Genomic DNA, 21,281 nt, shown 5'->3' on the forward strand with positions numbered 1-21,281 from the left:
TTAAAAGTCTGTCAGTATGGCAGCTGGGCTATTACTTTTCCCCTCACAGAACTCTTGCATCTTCACCCTTAGCAGAGAAAAGAGTTCTCTTGAGAAAAGACCTCTGAGAGCTGACGTCTAGGAGTCCCTAGTGACTACGAACCTAAAGTGAAACCCACTAGTCAGTAATCAACGTAGCCTCTAATCAACAAGCCTACTTATACACACAGAGCTTGGTATCTGCTTTTGATGGTCTTGTTTCTAAACATGAATGTTCTTCCAAGAATCATCAGATGTTTAAGGGGAACAATCAACATAAAAGAAAAGAACAAAATGGGCTGAAAAATAACTACTGAAATAGGTAATGTGAGAAACAAACCAAAAAAAAGTTAGGAAACTAATTGGTATCTTCACAAATACAGGAAGCTATTACATTCTTAACTAAGAATAGGATGCTACAAAAAAGAACAATCAGCAAATAGGAAATCTCTTCCAAATTAAAACTATGATTGCTGAAATAAAAAATTATAATAAAAGAATAGGAATTAAGTCAAAATATATAAAGAATGAAATAAAAATTACAAACTGCTGAAAATATGAGAAAAAAAGTGTAGTAGGTTCACAGACTCAATTCAAAAAGTTACATCAAACTAGGAGTTCCATAAAGAAAGAAAAACAACAACAACAACAACAAATAGGAAGGGGGGAACACTACCAAAGAAATAACCAGGGGTAAAGAGATAATCCCCAAAACTGCCTTAAAAAATAAAACAGCATACATACAAAGCTTTAAGAACCAGAATGGTCTGAAACGTCTAAAGCACAATGCTAAATGCTATACTATAATGGAGCAATGCCTTCAAGGCATAGGGGAAATCATTTTCAACCTAGAATTCTATACCCATATAAACAGTTAAAATTGTGTGAGGGTTAAATACACATTCTTGAAGATATCAAGGACTCAGAAATGCCCATTCAGCTCTTCCTAAGCAGCTGCAGGAAGTTATGTTCCAGTAAAACAAGAATATAAAACTGGGACCCAGGCAGCAAGCTATCCTACTCAGGAGAATGACAAAGAAAAGTCCCAGGATTACAGCTGGGTTGGGGCTCCAGGGCAGTCAAATTGGATGAAGAAAATAGAGGACTCCGGAATGGAGGCCACCAGGACAAAAGTAGTCTTGATAGAATACATAATATGATGGACATTTTTCCAAAAACCCTAAGGAAGAAAGATGGCAAATTATGTGAGTGAATAATGTTTTCCTATCTCATGATATGTACTATGATTTTTGTTATAATTCAACTACAGGAAGTGATAGAAATCTACTGGTAAAATGGGATGGGAGTTAGCAGTCAAGTAAGAAAGGTAAATCCTCATTTAGTATAGTGGGTTATCAGTGGGTATATCTAAATGTATCACATCAAGGAATAGCAATATTAGACTTATGTAGACATATGGAAGTGAAAAAATAACAGGAACAGAGGGATCTGGGTTCTAATTCTGGCTCTGCCACTTGCTAACCATACGGTCTTGCATAAATCATTTAACTTCTCTAAGCCTCAGCTCCTTAATTCGTAAAATGGACATAATGACAGCACCTAGTTCACAATGGTTTGGGGGAAGTAAGTGAAATGATTCAGTAAAGCACTTAAAACAAGCCCTGGTAAGAAGAGTAAGAATGTATTTCATAAATATACATTTTTACTCTTATTCATAATAATAAGTCTCTGTGGTCTTGTATTGACAATTTTCTGATGACTAATAAAGCTAGGTAACTGCAATAGTGACATGTTCTTACTTAGATATCTTAGGATAAAGATGATATTTGTTTTTCCTCTGTCTGGCTCACTTCACTTAGTATGATCATCTTTAGGTCCATCCATGTTGCTGCAAATGGCATTATTTCATTCTTTTTGTGGCTGAGTGATATTCCATTGCATATATATACCACATCTTCTTTACCCATTCATCCGTTGATGGACACTTAGGTTGCTTCCATGCCTTGGCTTTTGTAAATAGTACAACACTGTAAATCAACTATATTTCAATAAAAAAGTAAAAGTAAAGAGTTCAGGCTTTGAAAGCCATCGGGCCTCTATTGCAGCTACTCAGCTCTGAGTAGTTGCAACTACTCAGCTCATCGGGCTTCCCTGGTGGCGCAGTCGTTGAGAATCTGCCTGCTAATGCAGGGGACACGTGTTCAAGCCCTGGTCTGGGAGGATCCCACATGCTGCGGAGCAACTGGGCCCATGAGCCACAACTACTGAGCCTGCGTGTCTGGACCCTGTGCTCTGCAACAAGAGAGGCAATGATAGTGAGCGGCCCGCGCACCGTGATGAAGAGTGGCCCCCACTCACCGCAACTAGAGAAAGCCCTCGCACAGAAACGAAGACCCAACACAGCAAAAATAAATTAATTAATTAATAAACTCTACCTTAAAAAGAAAAAGTTTTAAAAAGATGAAAAACCTTGTCCTTGCTTTTTAAGACACCCACAGATTCCTGAAGGTGGCTTCCATATGCACCTCTGCACAAACCTGTTAAAAAGGAGCTCCTCCCAGTGGTCCCCTTGGATCTTCCTTTGGGGACTCTCTTAGCCTGGGTGACTCAGATCAAATATCAAGGAAGTTGCCTCATTCTCAGGTAGAGGTAACACCTTCTCCTTCAAGTGCTCTCACAGCTCTTATAGAATCCACCAGTTGTTTTTTTTTTAACACCTTTATTGGAGTATAATTGCTTTACATTGCTGTGTTAGTTGCTGTTGTATAACAAAGTGAATCAGCTATACATATACATATAGCCCCATATCCCCTCCCTCTTGCGTCTCCCTCCCACCCTCCCTATCCCACCCCTCTAGGTGGTCACAAAGCACCGAACTGACCTCCCTGTGAGATGCAGCTGCTTCCCACTAGCTAGCTATTTTACATTTGGTAGTGTATATATGTCCATGCCACTCTCTCACTTCATCCCAGCTTACCCTTCCCCCTCCCCGTGTCCTTAAGTCCATTCTCTACGTCTGTGACTTTATTTCTGTCCTGCTCCTAGTTTCTTCAGTACCTTTTTTTTTTTTTTTTAGATTCCATATACATGTGTTAGCATATGGTATTTGTTTTTCTCTTTCTGACTTACTTCATTCTGTATGACAGACTCTAAGTCCATCCACCTCACTACAAATAACTCAGTTTTGTTTCTTTTTATGGCTGAGTAATATTCCATTGTATATATGTGCCACATCTTCTTTATCCATTCGTCTGTCGACGGACACTTAGGTTGCTTCCATGTCCTGGCTATTGTAAATAGTGCTGCAATGAACACTGTGGTACATGACTCTTTTTGAATTATGGTTTTCTCAGGGTATATGCCCAGTAGTGGGATTGCTGGGTCATATGGCGAATCCACCAGTTTTAATGGAACTTCCTACTGTATTGTAATTATTCATTTTTATGGGTTTTCTTCCAGGAGACTGAGAACTTCTTAATGAGAAGACACTGTGCCCTTTATCGCCAGTGCCTCAGTGCTTAGCAAAGTGCCTACCTGAATACACAGTAGGTATTCAAGGAATACACCAGGAATGAATAAATGAATGAATGAGTGAGTGAGTGAACAAAGTCTAACACAATGCATCTTAACCAGTGTGCACATCAAAATCACCAAAGGACTGTTTTGCAAAAACATACAATCTATGCCCCTCCAGACATCTCCGAGAGTAGGGCCGAGGCATCTGCAATGCATTTTAACAAGCTCCTCAGGTGTTCCTGATGTACAGCTCTGTTCAAGAATCACGTCATTGTATAGAGTTCTAGACTAGATCTGAAGTCTAGGCCTCATTTCTGCAATGAAAATCATTGAAAAGACTCTGTGGAACTCTGTTTATTAGTTTACAAAAAGGACAAATATGATATTGTGTGCAGCTCAAATGACAGTAGCTGAAACAAGAGGTGCATGTAAAACAAGATTATGAGAATTTCAATGAGGAGGAAACCGCTAAATTCTGGTTCTCAGGTGTGAAGGAGGAATATGCTGGCTAATAAAATCTACAGGCTGATGGCAGATTCTTGCAGCATGCTATGTGGAATCACCACGCAAAGAATCCTGCAGTTCCCAGTTTGGGCCCAAAGCACTAAGGGGGACTGCTTCCTTCATCTTCATTTTTCTTCTCTACTACCTGCTTCACACTGTGGGGCACTGTAATCTCCCTGCTGTGCAAAGAGTCTAGAGAGCTTTCTGGATAAAAGGAGTTACATAATGTGGAGTCCTCCTGGGAAATACAGCAGTAAATTAAGTTTTCTGCTTCTTCACAGTTCTCTCACAGAAATACTCCACAAGGGGCAGGGAAAAGTATAATATGGCAAAGGAATCTTCTGAATAAGTGCTTGAAAAGCAGTGCTGCAAACCATTCTGTTCCATCCAATAAACACTGACCATGTGATCACCCACCATGTACAAGCCAACGTGCTGGTGGGTAACCAGGAGGATTTCACAGTGCAGCACAGGGACCAGGTCCATAAAGAAAGAAGTTTAACATATGTGGCAAGAGATAGGAGAGACTACCTGAGAGCCAGTAACAGATGATGCTTGAGCCTAGTTCTGAAGGAAGAGTGAAAGACAGACAGGTGAATAAGTGTAGGAAGCATGTTCCAGGAAGGGGGAATTCCGAGATGTGAACTTGATGCAGTTTGGCATCACTAGGGGATGAACGGAGGGACAAAGTAGCCAGGGATAGACCTGGAGAGGCAGAGAAGAGCCTCACTATGGGGGTCTCTCTGCTCAGAAATTTGGGGTTTCTGAAGGATGAGTAACCTGTTTCTATGGGTATATGGCTTGGATGTCTGGGTGGATGTAAGTTCTCCTAACCAGATGATCTGATTTGCAGAAGAGCTAATAAATTCAGTTTCCAACATATTGGATTTGAAGAGTTATCAAGGTGAGATCCAGGGAGAGATCCAGAGGGACATGGAAGTCTGAAGTTTGGGAAAGAAGACACGGCTGCAGGTAGAGATCCAGGAAGAAATCTGACTCCAGAAGCAGAGTCTGATTGTATTTAATCATTCCCTGAGTCTGGGAGTGGGAATTGTGGTCTACTAGTGAAGACCAGAGACCATATTCCGCCATGATCTGAACTCCACTGCACCCAGGCAATATTTTCATTCCCAAAGGCACCAGGATTCTACTTGCTTTTTCCATCCTCCTTCAACTACACTTTTCCATACAGCTCACCTCTGCTGCAGATTAAGCTCAAGATAGGATAGAACCTCAGAAGCATCCTCCCGTCTTTGAAATTCTGAAAGATAGGCCTTTTTTCCTTAAAAGGTTTTTACAGAAATAATTATGATGGGGAGCTAGAACAGGATTTTTTTAAAGTGCAAACATGGGGGCTTCCCTGGTGGCACAGTGGTTGAGAATCTGCCTGCCAATGCAGGGGACACGGGTTCGAGCCCTGGTCTGGGAAGATCCCACATGCTGCGGAGCAACTAGGCCCACGAGCCACAACTACTGAGCCTGCACGTCTGGAGCCTGTGCTCCGCAACAAGAGAGGCCACGATAGTGAGAGGCCCTCACACTGCAATGAAGAGTGGCCCCTGCTCGCCGCAACTAGAGAAAGCCCTCGCACAGAAACGGAGACCCAACACAGCCAAAACTAAAATAAAATTTTTTTAAAAAGTGCAAACATGGAAATCTTACAAAGATTTCAGACTCTCCCTGCCTCTAATTTTGGTTCCCTTTCTTAGACGCACCAGGAAACTCATCAAGTCCTTCTGAACTCTTCTGTCCTTTAGAATAGAGCTTATACCGCCCTCCCTTCAGTCTCCAATTTCCTCTAATTAAGCTCATCATTTTTCCTGCTTTTGGTTCCTGTTTCCAGACCATGCAGAAGAGCAACACACTCCCAGGGGCAACGTCTCTCATCACACACAGTGATCCTCAAAGGAGATCGGTGGACAGCAGTGTACTATCGACAGAGGCATTTTGCAAAAATCTGAGGAGAAAAGGCTCCCCGGTCCCTTCATCCTGGTTCTGACACTCTACCCCAACAAAGAATTCCTGCTCTAGCTGAATAGAACTTTTTCTCCAGGAATCCCCTAATTCTAACACATTTTTCTAAAGATACCATTAGAGAGGAATTAAGCAATTGAAGGCACATGGGCTGGCTCTAGAACAGGGTCCATGCTTCAGTGGGCAGGATTGTCTGGGAAGCCCCTGAAACTGAGAGCCATTTTTGCATGCATGTATATTTTCTTCAGAAAGACCAGTCATTTATTGCATACTAATCTTCCAGGCATTTCACGCTTATTAGCACTGATTCTTATAACAACCCCATAAAGTATTATCTCCATTTTTCATATGAGAAATGGAAGCTCAGCATGATTAAGGGTTTGGCCCAAAGCCACATAGCTTTGGGTCTGAGGTAAGAGCCTGACCCCTATCTACATGGCATCCAAGCCCACACTCGCCATACTCTGCCAAAGTGCCCCTCCATGCTTCTCAGGGCCCTTTCTCAGGTTCAGAAATCCATGGTGATCCTAGAGCCTGGGTCCAGCTGAGGACAGGGCTGTTTTTCTGGGACCAGAAAGACACAATCACTCAGAGAGACTCACACACCCTGCCTCATCTCTAAGCAATGCCCATCCATTAGAAGAGAGGGCTGGGCCACATCATGTAAACCGGCCCAACAGTTAGCTATCTAACTGATGCCCCAGACATGTAGGTGGGAGAGAGGAAGTCCCTTAAGGAAATCTGTAGAGGCTATATGGTGTGGGTAGGAAGAGAACAAAGATGTGGAAAATCTGGAATTTCCTAAGGCGGAGACCATAGAAGGATCGAGACAGAAGGAACTGCATGTGAAAAGGCATGGAGATGAGTACTGGAAATGCTAAAATTCAGAGATTAAAGTATTAGGTGGGTGGGGAACAGAGAAGGCAAAACTCTGCCTTGTGTCAAACCAAGTCCCTTAGCATCAAACCCTCGGGCAGAGAATCCTTAATAGACTAGAGAAGCCTGAACCCAAAGACTCAACAGTTTCTTTTTTATTATTTGTTTATATCTTTATTTATAATTTTATCTCTGTCACTGTAAAAGCAATATAATCACATTTTTAAAAAAAATGGAAACCAGAAACATGAAAATAAAATCACCCACAATCCCACAATCTAACAACAGTTATCATTTGGCAAGAATTAACTCCTAACTTTTTTCATACAATTGCATACTTGGTAAACATACAAAACTCAAAAGACCACCCTACTTGATTTTTCTTAAAACTGCCAACTAACTAACAGGAACTTTTATTCAGTTAGTGCCTTTTCCTTAGAAGATTTAGAAAATTCTAACATAAAGCATGACATCTGGGGTTTCGCAGCCTCAGTACTATTGACATCTTGGGCCAAATCATTCTTTGGAGGGGTGGGAGTTGGGAGGCTATGTGCTGTGCACTGTAGGATGTTTAGCAGCATCCCTGGCCTCTACCCACTTGATGTGAGTAGCACCCTCCTCTCCCCGATCAGTTATGACAACCAAAAATACTTCTAGACATTGACAAGATCACCCCTGTTAAGAACCAAAATTAAATAATACTAAAAGCAATCATTTAACAAAAATATGCCTGTGCCTTATTGGGCCTGGTCTTTTCTGGAGGAGGGATGAGCTCTGTCTTGATCCTGTCTGAAAACAAAGATTCCTTGTAGTCTTGTTCTCATGAATCTCTGTGAGGTAGAAGACATTTGAAAAGTAAGGTGTCTTATCTTTGAGCCCATCGATGATTAATTACTGAAGACTCCCTACTGCTAAATCCAGGGGTGATTCTCCCTTTCCTGTCTCACACCCAGAGCTGGATGTGTTTGGACAAAACAATATGAACAGAGAATGGCAACTGCCTCTGCCTTGTATAGTCCATACAAAGGGAATATCAGGACAAAAGCACAGAGATGAGGGAAAGGCAAGTGGCTGGCAATGTACATGTGAGAAAAGGCCCCTTCATTATTCAGTCCCTTCAATAATTCCAGGTGAATTGCTCTACTTTGTTACATTTCCTGGAAGACCTATTTACATGTCTCTTTATGTGTCATTAGACTTTAAACTTTCAGAGACCGGGCTACATTTTACCTTATCTATCTATCTGTCTATCTCAATCCCTGGCCAACCATGTATCAGTTCCTCCATAAATAGTTATTGTATAATTAGGCCAGATTGGGAAAGGCTATACGATAGTGCAGTGTGGTGGTTGGGTGTACTATGAGCACATCTGGCTTGAAATCCCAACTTTACTACCTACCAACTATGAGATCTTTAGCTAGTCATTTATGTTCTCCAATTTAAACTTTAATCCCCTCATCTGTAAAACAGGACTAATAAAAGTACTTACAAGACTGTTTCAAGGATGAGCTATTGCATGGAAAGCCACAAGCACAAAAGAGAAGCTAATGCTATTGTTAAGACATCAGTGGCAAACTTTAATGAGTAGATGGTCAGATCGGATGGTAAAGAGTTCAGGCTTTGAAAGCCATTGGGCCTCTGTTGCAACTACTCAACTCTGCAGATGTAATGGAAAAGCACCCATAGATAACATGTGTACCAATGAGCATGGCTGTGTTCTGATAACACTTTATGAAATAAGGGCAGGCCACATTTGGTCCACAGGTAATAACTTGCTAACTCCTGTTTTCAGGTGCCTAAATTTGTTTTGTTTTGTTTTGTTTTAACATCTCTATTGGAGTATAATTGCTTTACAATGGTGTGTTAGTTTCTGCTGTATAACAAAGTGAATCAGTTATACATATCATATGTTCCCATATCTCTTCCCTCTTGCATCTCCCTCCCTCCCTCCCTCCCTATCCCACCCCTCTAGGTGGTCACAAAGCCCCAAGCTGATCTCCCTGTGCTATGCGGCTGCTTCCCACTAGCTATCTACCTTACGTTTGGTAGTGTATATATGTCCATGCCACTCTCTCACTTTGTCCCAGCTTACCCTTCCCCCTCCCCATATCCTCAAGTCCATTCTCTAGTAGGTCTGTGTCTTTATTCCTGTCTTACCCCTAGGTTCTTCATGACATTTTTTTTTCTTAAATTCCATATATATGTGTTAGCATACGGTATTTGTCTTTCTCTTTCTGACTTACTTCACTCTGTATGACAGACTCTAGGTCCATCCACCTCATTACAAATAGCTCAATTTCGTTTCTTTTTATGGCTGAGTAATATTCCATTGTATATATGTGCCACATTTTCTTTATCCATTCATCTGTTGATGGACACTTAGGTAGCTTCCATGTCCTGGCTACTGTAAATAGTGCTGCGATGAATATTGTGGTACACGTCTCCTTTTGAATTATAGTTTTCTCTGGGTATATGCCCAGTGGTGGGATTACTGGTCATATGGTAGTTCTATTTTTAGTTTTTTAAGGAACCTCCATACTGTTCTCCATAGTGGCTGTATCAATTTACATTCTTATGTGTCTAAATCTGAATCAAGAAGTAGAGCTTACAGAAGATTCTTGAACTAGACTGTGATGAAATCAAAGTGATTCCTTGGGTAGGTTGAGTTTTTAGCACCATGCTGTACAGACTACCACGAGCGAGGTCTGGAGACTATTTAAAGTTGTCTAAGCACGAAACAGGAAGGACCTGTGCTGTAGGTAATGAAAATGTGAACCATGCAGGAGAGGATGACAAATGCAACTCCTACCTCCTGCACACCAAGCTGTGCTTATAGCCTCTGAGGGTCTGTTTCTATTTTCCTACAGTGTCTTAGTCATAATTGGATCTCATATTATTTAGCAAATTATTAGCATAGCCCTAGAAAACCTCTGGAGAACCAATTAGCTAAAGACAAAAATTAAAATGTTATTCTTAATTTATACTGATTCCTAAGCAGGTGAGTTGCTTGAATTTGAGACTCTTGTACTTAAGCTACTCTCAATTTCAAGAAATGATTCCATTTTTCATGCAGGGCATTAAGAATCTGTCAAAAACGATGATTCAAACAGTTGTACTACACACTAGTGGTCATTATATGAAATGATCATGACTATTAACCATTGCCATCATTTCCTTTAATGATACCTTCTAACTTTGCTCTGGTTTTGCATTTTTAGGTTGGGCCCTTCCTTTTATGTTCCTAAGTACAACTAACTCTAGGCAGATCGGCTAAAAAAATAAGGTTAAATGTGCTGTGTCCCATTTAAGTCAGGGGAGGCACATCCTACAACCCCATCTAAAGTCTTTGGAGATGGATGCCTAAAACATGGCCTATCTACTTCCCTTAGGGAATTCTGGCATTTTAAGGGGAACAGGCACCTAATGGTATGCTCTGAATCCAGAAAAGGCTTAATATACATTGTTCACAGCACAGACCTGAATAGTCATTCAATACAAATTGTGTTGAATCAATGAATGCACCAGTGACTATCAAGAATTTTTTCATGGATTGACATTTAAAAATTGGGAGTAACCAGAAATGGCCTACTACCCAACTTAAAAATAAAAAGATTTTTTAAAAATGATTAAAAACGGACTTAGAATAACTGTCTACCCATACTCAAGTGCAATTATCTATGTATTCCCAGTTTGTATAAATGCATTATATATATCTTCTAAAAGCCTATAAGAAGAAATGATGTGTGATCCTACCGTTCAAGCAGCTTCCAGAAAACTAGCTACTTAACTGCTGCATATTTTAGCTTTCATAGCAAGTTAAAAATAATAATGGAAAAAGCTCACTAAACAATGGAAGACAGAAAACTTTCCCTTTAAAAGATAATTCTAGGCCAGTATTCCCTAAGCGTGTTCTATTAGTTTGTTAAGTGTTCTATGTGGCCAAAAACATTTACAAACTGCTGCATGGTATAGTCCCCTTTTGGAGGAGATGGTGAAGAAAACTATTATATGTATGACACACCATCATTTTAGAGATACACACTGACTAGAGGACATACCTTGATTCTGAAACGTTAACATAGGAACAAAAAGCATAACTTAGAATCAAAGAAATAAGGTAGTAACTCTATGGTTTTAGGGAAATCACCTAAGTCTCAACTTTTTTTTAAATGGTAACAATAATAATAACCTATTCTATAGGATCATGCTAAGGACTGAATGAGTTCATACACGTAAAAATCTGTACACAAAGTTAACGTACAGCAAACAGCAAGAAACATAGCCATTTTTATTACTGGAGATTCAGAATGCACATAGGATATCAAAGGGCTGAGAAGTCCTACAGCAAGGGGGACAGTGAAGCTGTATTTCTTTTTTCTTTTTTTTGCGGTACGTGGGCCTCTCACTGTTGTGGCCTCTCCCGTTGCGGAGCACAGGCTCCGGACGCGCAGGCTCAGCGGCCATGACTCACGGGCGCAGCCGCTCCGCGGCATGTGGGATTTTCCCGGACCAGGGCACGAACCCATGTCCTCTACATCGGCAGGCGGACTCTCAACCACTGCGCCACCAGGGAAGCCCGAAGCTGGATTTCTTAAATGCATTTGACCAAGTATATTAATCCAGATTCTCAGTCACAAGATTCAGAAGCCGATGCTGGCTAAACATGAAATCATTTATTCAAGGGATGTTGGGTAGCTTGCAGAATTACTCAGTAGGCTACAGAAACAGTAGTCTAGAGAAACCAAATTGAGCCTAAGCTTCCAGAAACTCAGATCCTACATAGAACAGGCGTGATGAGGACACTGCTGCCAGCTACCACTGAGCACTAGGTCCTGTAATCTGCAAAGCTCCAAGGAATTCAACTTGAATGTAACTGTTCCTGGGGCCAGCAGTGACCCTGTTTCTATGTCAAGCATAGGACTCAGCAAACTCCGCCATCTCCCAAGGATGCAGGTCTTTTCTGTCACCATCCTCCCCAGAAAAAAAATGGGTTCTGCATTGCACCCTCTTCCTCTCGCTGCTCACTTCTGAATCAGTATGATCTGTAGAATCTAGGTCATATGCCTGTGCCCTAGCTGCAAATAAAGCAGAGGAAGAAAGTTTTATGGACTCTTCCTGGGGAGGTGAGCCTCCCATGGCTAGAAGTTCCCCAAAGATAGCAAATGTGTTTAACAGTTACTGGAAACCCAAAACACATGACAAATGTCCACTACACTGTGAAACACCTACTCCTCCGTCTAAAAACTATAACTTCTTACAGAGGACACTAGTGGGTATATTCCTTCCCTCAGCAGGACACACATCAACATCTTTCTTTTTAGCTCCAGGGAAGAGACCAAACTTCTATAGAGTTTAATGTTAGAAAGTGTCTTCTAGGGCACCCATTGATCTTAGAACATTCTGAGATACAGGGTGGGCCTAAAAGTCACTATAAATAGGGTAGAAACAGACAAGGAAATCTGCCTGGAGTAGGGCATGAGGTGGAGGCTGCATGACTAGAGGGCACTGCAGTTCTCTCTGTGATTGCTGTTCTCATCACCACTTGGGTAGATCCTACTTGCCCCATTATCTACACTGGCATTTTCCTGGTGTCCTGTTTCTGAACACAACCACATGGGAACCCTACAGCATAAGAACAGGATGGAGCAGCCTGGGAAGGGCTGAGATATAGAAACAGACCCTTCCTCTGAGTGCATGTATTGTGTGCACCAGAGCCAGGTACAGAAGGGGACACCCAGACCGGCAGATGGGCTGTGGGGACAGGTGACAGAGATAATGTGGTATGTGTGTGTGGTGGGATCAGACGTAACACATCAGGGACCCCACGTACATTCTGTCACTTAATCTCACAACAACTCTAAAAGGTAGTTGGATGTGGCCACAGAGCGAATCCAAAGGAAGTAGCTGGTGGACATTCAGGCAATGGGCACCAAGAGAGCACCAGGTAAATGGGCCAGAAGGTCTCGGGGCCCCATCAGCCATTGAGATGGACCCGAAAGACTGGATTCTCAATCTTGGGAATGCACCAACAAGAGCAGACCAGGGCCCTCGTTCTAAATAGACAAATCTGCCAAAACATATTATAAAGACTGAGCTTGGGCACAGGAATGCATGAAAGAGCCATTATTAGAGTTAAATATGGTGTGGACAGTGAGATAGACGTATCAGAGCTCCTGATCTATAGGCTGACCATGTAAATTAAATTACAGACCAGAAATGGGGGGGTTATTAATAATTATGCTAGGACCACAGGCATAAGCAAGGAATGTTCCATAAAATGGGACATATGATCACCCCAGTTATATATTTCCTGGCCCTAGTGACTCCCCAGGCAGAATTCAACTAAACATGGCTAAGAAAAGGAAAGAATGCAAAGGTTGAAAACTAAAGAAAATCTGACTTAAGAGAGACTCTTTTTCTTTTCTTTCCCTTGGTTTTTAATATTTGAAGAGATGATCTGAAAAATCAGAGATGCTAGCATACATTTATTTTTTATTTTTTCTCTTTTAATTCACAGCTAGAGGCTACTACGATTATTCCAGCAACAGCACAGGCAGGAAAATTCTTGTGGAAAGTTTCTTTAGAAGATTGAAGAGCAAGAGGGTGAATTTCCCTTGGCAGTGGGGTCAGCAGCAAGAAGGAGGCTGGTCTCAGTGACAAACTCCTTTAACAACCTGCTAGTTTCAGCTTCAGGTATGGCCGAGCTGATATACCCACAGGATTTCTCCAGGATGTGGCCATGAGGACAAAGCCAGACGTTGTGGACTTTGGCTCATTAGAAGTTTTGGAAATGTGAAAAAAAAGGAAATCAGATGTTTATCACCAGACTGACTATGATGTCACTCAAGAGGACTTTCATTGTTAGGAGATTCACTTTCTAAGAGAAAGATCTTATGGGAAATGTTCCCTGATCCCAAAGGTAACCAACAAATGAATTGGCAGCTGTCTCCGAATGCTGCCATCTTAGCTTCAGGCAGACGGTTTGATCTGGGCCTCTGTTTTGTACATGCTGAAATGCTATCCTTGGAAAGTAAGTAGAGCTTTATCAGAGATCTTTTTTCAAAAAAGACTTTTTGAACCATTTGACACTCCAGCTTGTCAACGCTGCAGTATTGTTCCTGCGTGTCTAGGTGTCAACTTTGAATACTAATTTGGCACCGGGAAGCCATTTTCATTATTAAGACATTCAGAAGGACAATTTCAACAGCAGTATGTTTGGAGGAAAGAGAAATGTGGGTTCTACCTTTCACAATGAGGCCTTGTACCCTCTTGGTCATATTAGCAGTTCAGTGCCTTGTGAAATTCCCTCCATCCTCTCTCCATACAAAGCTTCTCTTCAAAGTTTACACTTGCAGAGATTTAGAGGATTAGAAATCCAGTATCTAAGTACATGGCGGGTCAGCCAGGCCTTAAGTTAATGAACATCATGCCCTTAAGCAGAGTTTGACACTGTAATTGTTGTGCAAGGAATGTCAGAGTGAGGTGAAAGAAAATGTCCAGAACGTCCTTTGTCCCACAAGCAATTTCAACCCTCCCCACAAATTTATAGGTGTCTTTCTTCCTTTTATTTTCCTGTTAGCACTTACTGGTTATCCATCTGCCCACCCCTGCCCCCCCCACCCCGATTTTACTTATGTTTTGTTGTTACTGTTATACATGAAGTCAGGATTCTGTCTATTTTGTAAGTTTCTCTATTCCCAGTGCCTGGTACATAACAGGTGTTCCATAACATTTGTTGAATGAATGAATGAATGAATGATGGAAGACTCCCCTCCTCATATAAATATGAGTCATTCAATGGATGGACCTAGAGATTGTCATACCAAGTGAAGTAAGTCAGACAGAGAAAGACAAATGTCATACGATATTGGTTATATGCGGAATCTAAAAAAAATGGTACAAATGAACCTATTTACAAAGCAGAAATAGAATCACAGATGTAGAAAACAAACTTACGGTTACCAAGGGGGAAGGGAGGGGATAAATTGGGAGATTGGGATTGACATATACACACTATATATACTATTTATATACTATATATAAAATAGATAACTAATAAGAACCTACTATATAGCACAGAGAATTCTACTCACTACTCCGTAATGACCTATATAGGAATAGAACCTAACAAAGAGTGGATATATGTATATGTATAACTGATTCACTTTGCGGTACAGCAGAAACTAATACAACATTGTAAATCAACTAAACTCCAAGAAAAAATAAAAAATAAAAAATAAATGAGTCATTCAATATAGACTGCTCTCCAGATGTAAGATAACCAATTAAGAAAAGGAGTTCTACAAAATTCTACTCTTTTACCCCTGTGCCTGGAGGCTTCAAAGTATGGGGCTAAGGAATAGGTGAATGGATGAATTCACCCACATTTTGGAATATTTTAAAAAGCCGGACTAACATCCAAGAATCAGTCTATTCAAAATGTAATATTTCTTAAATTCCTATAACTTAATCATATCTGCGAATGTTGCTTGACCAATCTCTCTTTACAACAATAAATTCTTCAAACAAACCAACCAAAAAGGTTCAACAAGAGCCAAGAAGTAGAAAATGACAGATACTGTGTCCTGAATCAAAGGAAAAAAAATCCTAAAAAAACAGGGGAAACAAAGGATTTTAAAAGGAAAGAAGGGGAAAAACATAAAAGCACACTGGGGCCTCAAGAAGGAAAACAAGGAACGGAGAAGTAAAAATTTCTAAACATAAGGCCAATTTAGAGACAGCACTGAGAGAAGGCAGGCACTGAGACTCTCCATGAAACAGCTGAAACAAAGGAACATCCCAACTATGACAAAATAAAGAGGCACCACCACCTTTTCCTTCTTTTCCATCACCTCCCACCCCAAGTGGCTGCTTACTCCTTCTGGTGTTTACACTTTAGTGATACTCTCATATCAGGTTTTTCTTTGTAATCTCTAAAGCCATTACCTTAATTCAAGGCTTTGTCATTTTCCCATAAGAATACAATAACTACCATGTGGCTCTGTCTCCAGGTTTACTTGCCTCCAATCTACCTTTCCATAGTCCCCAGGGCAAATCTGACCATTCTACCCTCTGTAAAACCAGTCAGAGGCTCCTCCCCAGCCTATCTGAATGATGTCCATTCAAGCTATATTTTCCAACCATTCTCTAGTGATGTGCACAAATATTCACAACAAGGCCTAAGTGTGAATTTCCATAAGTGCAGAGACAACGCCTATCTTATTCACAGCTGAATCCCAAACAACTAGCGCAGTGCCTGTGCTCCACAAGTATTCAATATGTGTGTTCCACAAATAAATAAAAATGGAAAAATCGTGATATAAAGCTATGCAGAATGCAATCTTAATCATGTAAAATGCGCATATATATTTATATGCACAAGAAAATCTCAGAAAAATGTAGTAAACCATTTACTTTTAATTCATGCTTTTTAAAAAAAGTTTTCAAAATGTATGATGATACTATTTTTCTCTCTGATACTGAGATACAAAAATATAAACAGAGACAAAAGGGAGTAGAGCAAAAATTGTGTCCCCGACATGTCAGATAACAGCATGGGGCCTAATGGGAAGTGGAAAACCCCTCACCATGCCGCACTGGATTCTGCATCTTCCAGCCCTGACGCTGCCCCACTTCCTGCTACTCCTTTACCACCCAGGAGAGTGAACAGTACCAAGCTACACTATGCTCTTCACATTGGTATCTGCCATTTACTCTCTCACCCCACGCTTCCAGTATTCCCAGTGTGCTAGTTCCGTGTTCTTGCCATCTTTTCATTTCTAGGGCCAAGCACAATCCCCAGCATACAGAAGAACGTAAGTGCTGCTGGGGTAAACTAATTTGTACTTGAATGAAGCAGTGACACTGAACGTGAGGCCCATTTCTTTCATTGACTCTAAAACCACACTCACCTAACAGGGTTGCCGTGAGGACTAAATGAGAAAGTGCACAAAAAGCACGCCTGACACAAAATAAGCCCTCAATAAACGATCACGGTTATTAAACATTATCAATGTGATCATGCACAAGTTGCTTTGCTGCCTTAGCCACAGTCATCTTAAATTGTGGATAATAGTTCCACTCATCCCCTTGAAATGAGAAAGAGCTTAAAGCAGTTTGGGAACTATAAGTCGCTAAACGAACACACACTACTAACATGATGATAATGACGATGATTATATGCCATTTTCTTTGTGAATCTCACCTACAATAAGTTTATCCTTTAAGGTCACATTACCTTTGCTGATGTTTCAAACCATCCTACGAAACCATGCTCCTTGCAGAACTGGTCCATCTTGAGGCCATTGTTCATGAGCACATCTTTCCCCTGGTCACATTTGTTGGCCAACAAAACGACTGACACTGGTTTGCCATTAGGGAGGCTTAACTTTGAGTCCAAATCATTTTTCCATTTTGTCACTGCTTCAAATGTAGCTGGCCTGGTGACATCGAAGACAATAAATGCACCCATAGCTTCTCGGTAATAGACCCTCGTCATGTTTCCAAATCTTTCTTGACCTATCACCAAAAAGAAATAGAAATCAAAAACACATTACAGTTGTAAACTGAATCATACATGGGAACCTAATAAGACCTCCTATGAGCAGACCACTCAGTAGAGTGCTTTATTGCTTCTCTCTAAAGAATGCACTAAATATGCAGTCAGGCAGCTCTGTTGTTGATCTTTGCGTCCTGAGGGGATTCATTCATTTCATAAGTATTTATTGAAATGTCTGTGAACCATGTAACAGTCCAGAACTCTGCTAATACAGTATCCCACCAGCCACGTGTGGCTACTTCAGTTTAAATTAATTAAAACTAAATAAAATTTAAAATTCAGTTCCTCAGTCACACTAGCTAGCTACATTTCAAGTGTTCAACAACCACATGTGGTTAGTGGCTACAGTATTAGACACTCCAAGATAGAACATTTCCATTATCATAGAATGTTCTATTGGACAACGTTGTTCTAAATACTTGGGATACAATGATTAAAACATGAAAATCCCTACCATGATGGAGCTTACATTTTAGTGGGGCGATAGATTAGTATGTTACAAAGGCATCCACAGTCAACGTCAATCAAGGATAACAGTAATAGCTAGCATTTATTGTATGTTCACTAACCATCAGTGATGTGATTCCCATAAATAGTCATTAAGGTACAATTATTAGGCCCATTTTAAAGTGCCAAAATTGAGACCAATATGGCTAAGTAACTTGTTCAAATTATACAGATGGCAAGCTTAAGAAGTTACAATTCAAATCTGAGCTTTTTGAATCCAGAGCTCATAGTCATTTACCAACATTGAATACTCTTAACCACTGAGCCATAGCCTTATAATACTATCTCTCCCCCAAGTTTATATGCCAGGAGTGTCCCATTCAACTCAACTGAACAGATAACAGATATTTACGCATCAATGCCAGTCTCTGAGCTACATGCTAGGATTACAACAGTGAACTTGAGGGCCTATACCCTTAACTAGTCTACAGTCTATGGGATAAGGAAAGCACTCTGACATAGAAATAAACAAACAAAGAAATAAATAAATGGATTAGTCTTAGACCAATCAGCTAGAATCAGTTTTGCTCTGATTCTTAATTTTCTAAATGAATATTGGCAAATTTCTTAAACACACTAAGTTTAGCTTTCCTCATCTGCAAAACGGCAGTAATAATATGCACCTCACAGGGTTGTTATGTGGATGAACTAAATTAACACATGTGAAACATCCAGTACAGTCCCTTACGACTCGTTTGTACTTGAGTTTTCCCTCCCTTTCTTCAGTATGTTAAAAATTATGAAAGACAATATGACAAAGGTAGTGAAATCAGAGTTCTAGACCAGAGTTTATGAAAGAAAATTGCAGGAATTTGAGCTGATCAACCAAAATGAACAAAATCCTATTGCTTGTAAGTCTATCCACTAGTAGTTGCTAAAGACAGGAGCTGTTGAAGACTGGGTTTATATTTTCTGAACCCAAAACTCCCGAAGTGTAGGACCAAAGTTTTTTAATTGTGATTTGGGAATTTCTTTGTGTTCAGAGTCTTATGAAGTTTTAGAAATTAAAACAAAGTTAAGTGTGTATTGAATAAGCCAACTTATCTTAAAAAAATAAAATGCTGAAACTGGCATGTATCTAAGAACATATAGGTCAACAAACCTTTAAGAACACTTTACACTTAAGTTTGTGTTCAAGGTTTTGTGACGGTGAGTTTTAATTCAAGTTATCAAATTCTTTCGTAGGTCATGTTCACACTGGCATTAGCATTGTGGATTGTAAGAGAAACTGATCCGTAAGCACTTAATGAAAATGCATGAAGGTCAAGGCTTCCTATCCTAGTGTGTGAGCCTGTGTGCTCAAGCATGTATCACTGGAAAGAAGAACACTTTGTCAGGGCCAGCTCATGTCCATCCAAAAATATTTCTTACATGGGTTTTACTAGCATTTAAAAAAATTTCCCACAGTCATCTAGTCAATGAAAGAAAGTGGTATAATACTCCTCATATGACACAAAACCCACAGATGAACTTTCATTTTTTCCAATGAGTTCTTAATTTCATTGTTTTCCTTTTTTTTTTTAGTTCCTTATGCATACAGTGATTTCCTTTGATACTGATCAGGGTGGCCATGACATTTCAGGAAGATAGGGGAAAAAGGCCCTCTGTTATCATTCAGAACTCTGAAGGCCTCTAGGCTTTTTAAGGATGTCTTATGATCCCTTTCAGGGAACTAATCAGATGAAGGGCAAAGTCATGGGTTATTCAATAATCTGCTTGTCCAGGGGTTTTCATAGTAGAGTAAGGCAGCCCTCAAGAAGAAAGATTTTACATTTCAAATATACGGCAAAAGGTCATTTTTAAGACTATGCAAAAAAGCACACTATAGGCTTATAACTTCATAAGGATTGTGTGTGTGTGTTTGAGTTTGTGAGGGTATGTGTGTCAGATCAGAAACAGGAAGAAAAAAGTTTGTTTCTAGAAAGAAAAGACCTTTGTATATTGAGGTCACTGGGCCAGGAGACTTGGAAAGTTTGTATTTTTGGCATTCCAGCAAGCGGTCACATTCAGCCCAGGGCCTTTCCAGCACTCATTTTATCCTGCCTTTGTCAGCTGACAGCCCTGTCTGCTGTTTCTTAAGAAAAGAATGAGAACCATGTGACTCTTTGTGAGTGCCTACATATGGACAAAGTACAGACCTGATGAAACTATCATAGGTGATTTACGTTAAAAAAAAAAAAAGACTGTAGTTCAAAAAAAATGCCATTGGAGTTAAATCACTGATTCGACACACATTTACTGAATAATACGATCCAGGTTCTGTGCTTTGTGCTGCAGATACAGAGTTTTTGTCCTTGAGGAACTTCTAAACTAAGAAGTGTTATACTGGATGCATGGACCAAAAATGGTCCAGGTCACCATGTAAGTCCCCATTTCTTGTAGTCTCTAAGCACACACTCTATAGCCATGTAGATGCTGCTCGTGATTCAGTTCTCAGCCTCAAGGGATATTAAACGACAGAGCAATCAACTGCCTCACAAACGTTAGTACAAAGCTTGTGGTAATAATTTGGATAACCTCCCACAGGAGGCACTAAATTGATGGGTCAGAAGACAGGGCATCTTCATTTTAATCCCTCGTTACCAGTGCAGTCTTAGACAACTATATTTCTCTCCCTGAGACTCAGTTCTCTCATCTGTAAAATGAAGTTATTCTGGCCGATCCCTACAGCCCCTTTCTGTTTTCATGCCTTCTACCCCTGTGATACCACCATTAAATCAACATCTGGTCCTCTGTTCCAACTGCATGAAGTGGCCCATTTGGTGTCATGGACTCAGCTAAAAACATACACCAGCAACCTAGCCATAGCGTGTATTTAATATTTTTCACTTGATAATTAGTACTGTCCAGATGCTCTCAGCGGGCATAACCAAGCAGGGTACCTCCCAGACAGCATAAAAACAACAAGAGGGTTTTCTATTAACCAACTAGCTCTGTGACTAGCCACTTCACCATTCTGAGCCTCCGTTTCCTCATTGGTAAAAATAAGGAACTGGAATGGATACGTAAACTAAATTCATTATTACCCCTGACAACCCCTTTCGATCAACCTCCCCAGTATGCAGGCATCCAGCTCTCTACCTCTCATTCCTCCTGTGCTCTCCACACTGGTTCACAGCATCACCAGCCACACTGCCACCCAGAGTGGTACCTTCAAGTCATCTTCCAACTCCTCCCTCATCCCCATATCCAAAGGGTCTCCAACATCCTATCGACACTTCCATTTCAAAAGGGGCTCTTGACTTTGCCCCCTCCTCTCCAGCAGCACTGCCACTGATCCACTTCAGGCCCTCATTTCTCCTCATTCGGACCGCTGAAAGCTCCTAATTGGGGCTCTCAGCATCTCAATTTTTGTCACTCCCTCTTT

At 40.6% G+C, this 21,281-nt stretch overlaps 1 protein-coding gene across 1 annotated transcript in view; it reads right to left on the reverse strand.

Moving 5' to 3' along the window:
• Positions 1-21,281, reverse strand: part of RAB38 (RAB38, member RAS oncogene family) — a 73,447-nt gene that overhangs the window by 30,213 nt on the left and 21,953 nt on the right. The window contains exon 2 of the mRNA XM_007456992.1: positions 17,087-17,367. Within this exon, the coding sequence (XP_007457054.1) occupies positions 17,087-17,367 (281 nt within the window). The remainder of the gene's footprint in view (positions 1-17,086; positions 17,368-21,281) is intronic.

Source organism: Lipotes vexillifer, unplaced genomic scaffold (assembly GCF_000442215.2).
Source record: "Lipotes vexillifer unplaced genomic scaffold, Lipotes_vexillifer_v1.1 scaffold1022, whole genome shotgun sequence".
Taxonomy (NCBI): domain Eukaryota; kingdom Metazoa; phylum Chordata; class Mammalia; order Artiodactyla; family Lipotidae; genus Lipotes; species Lipotes vexillifer.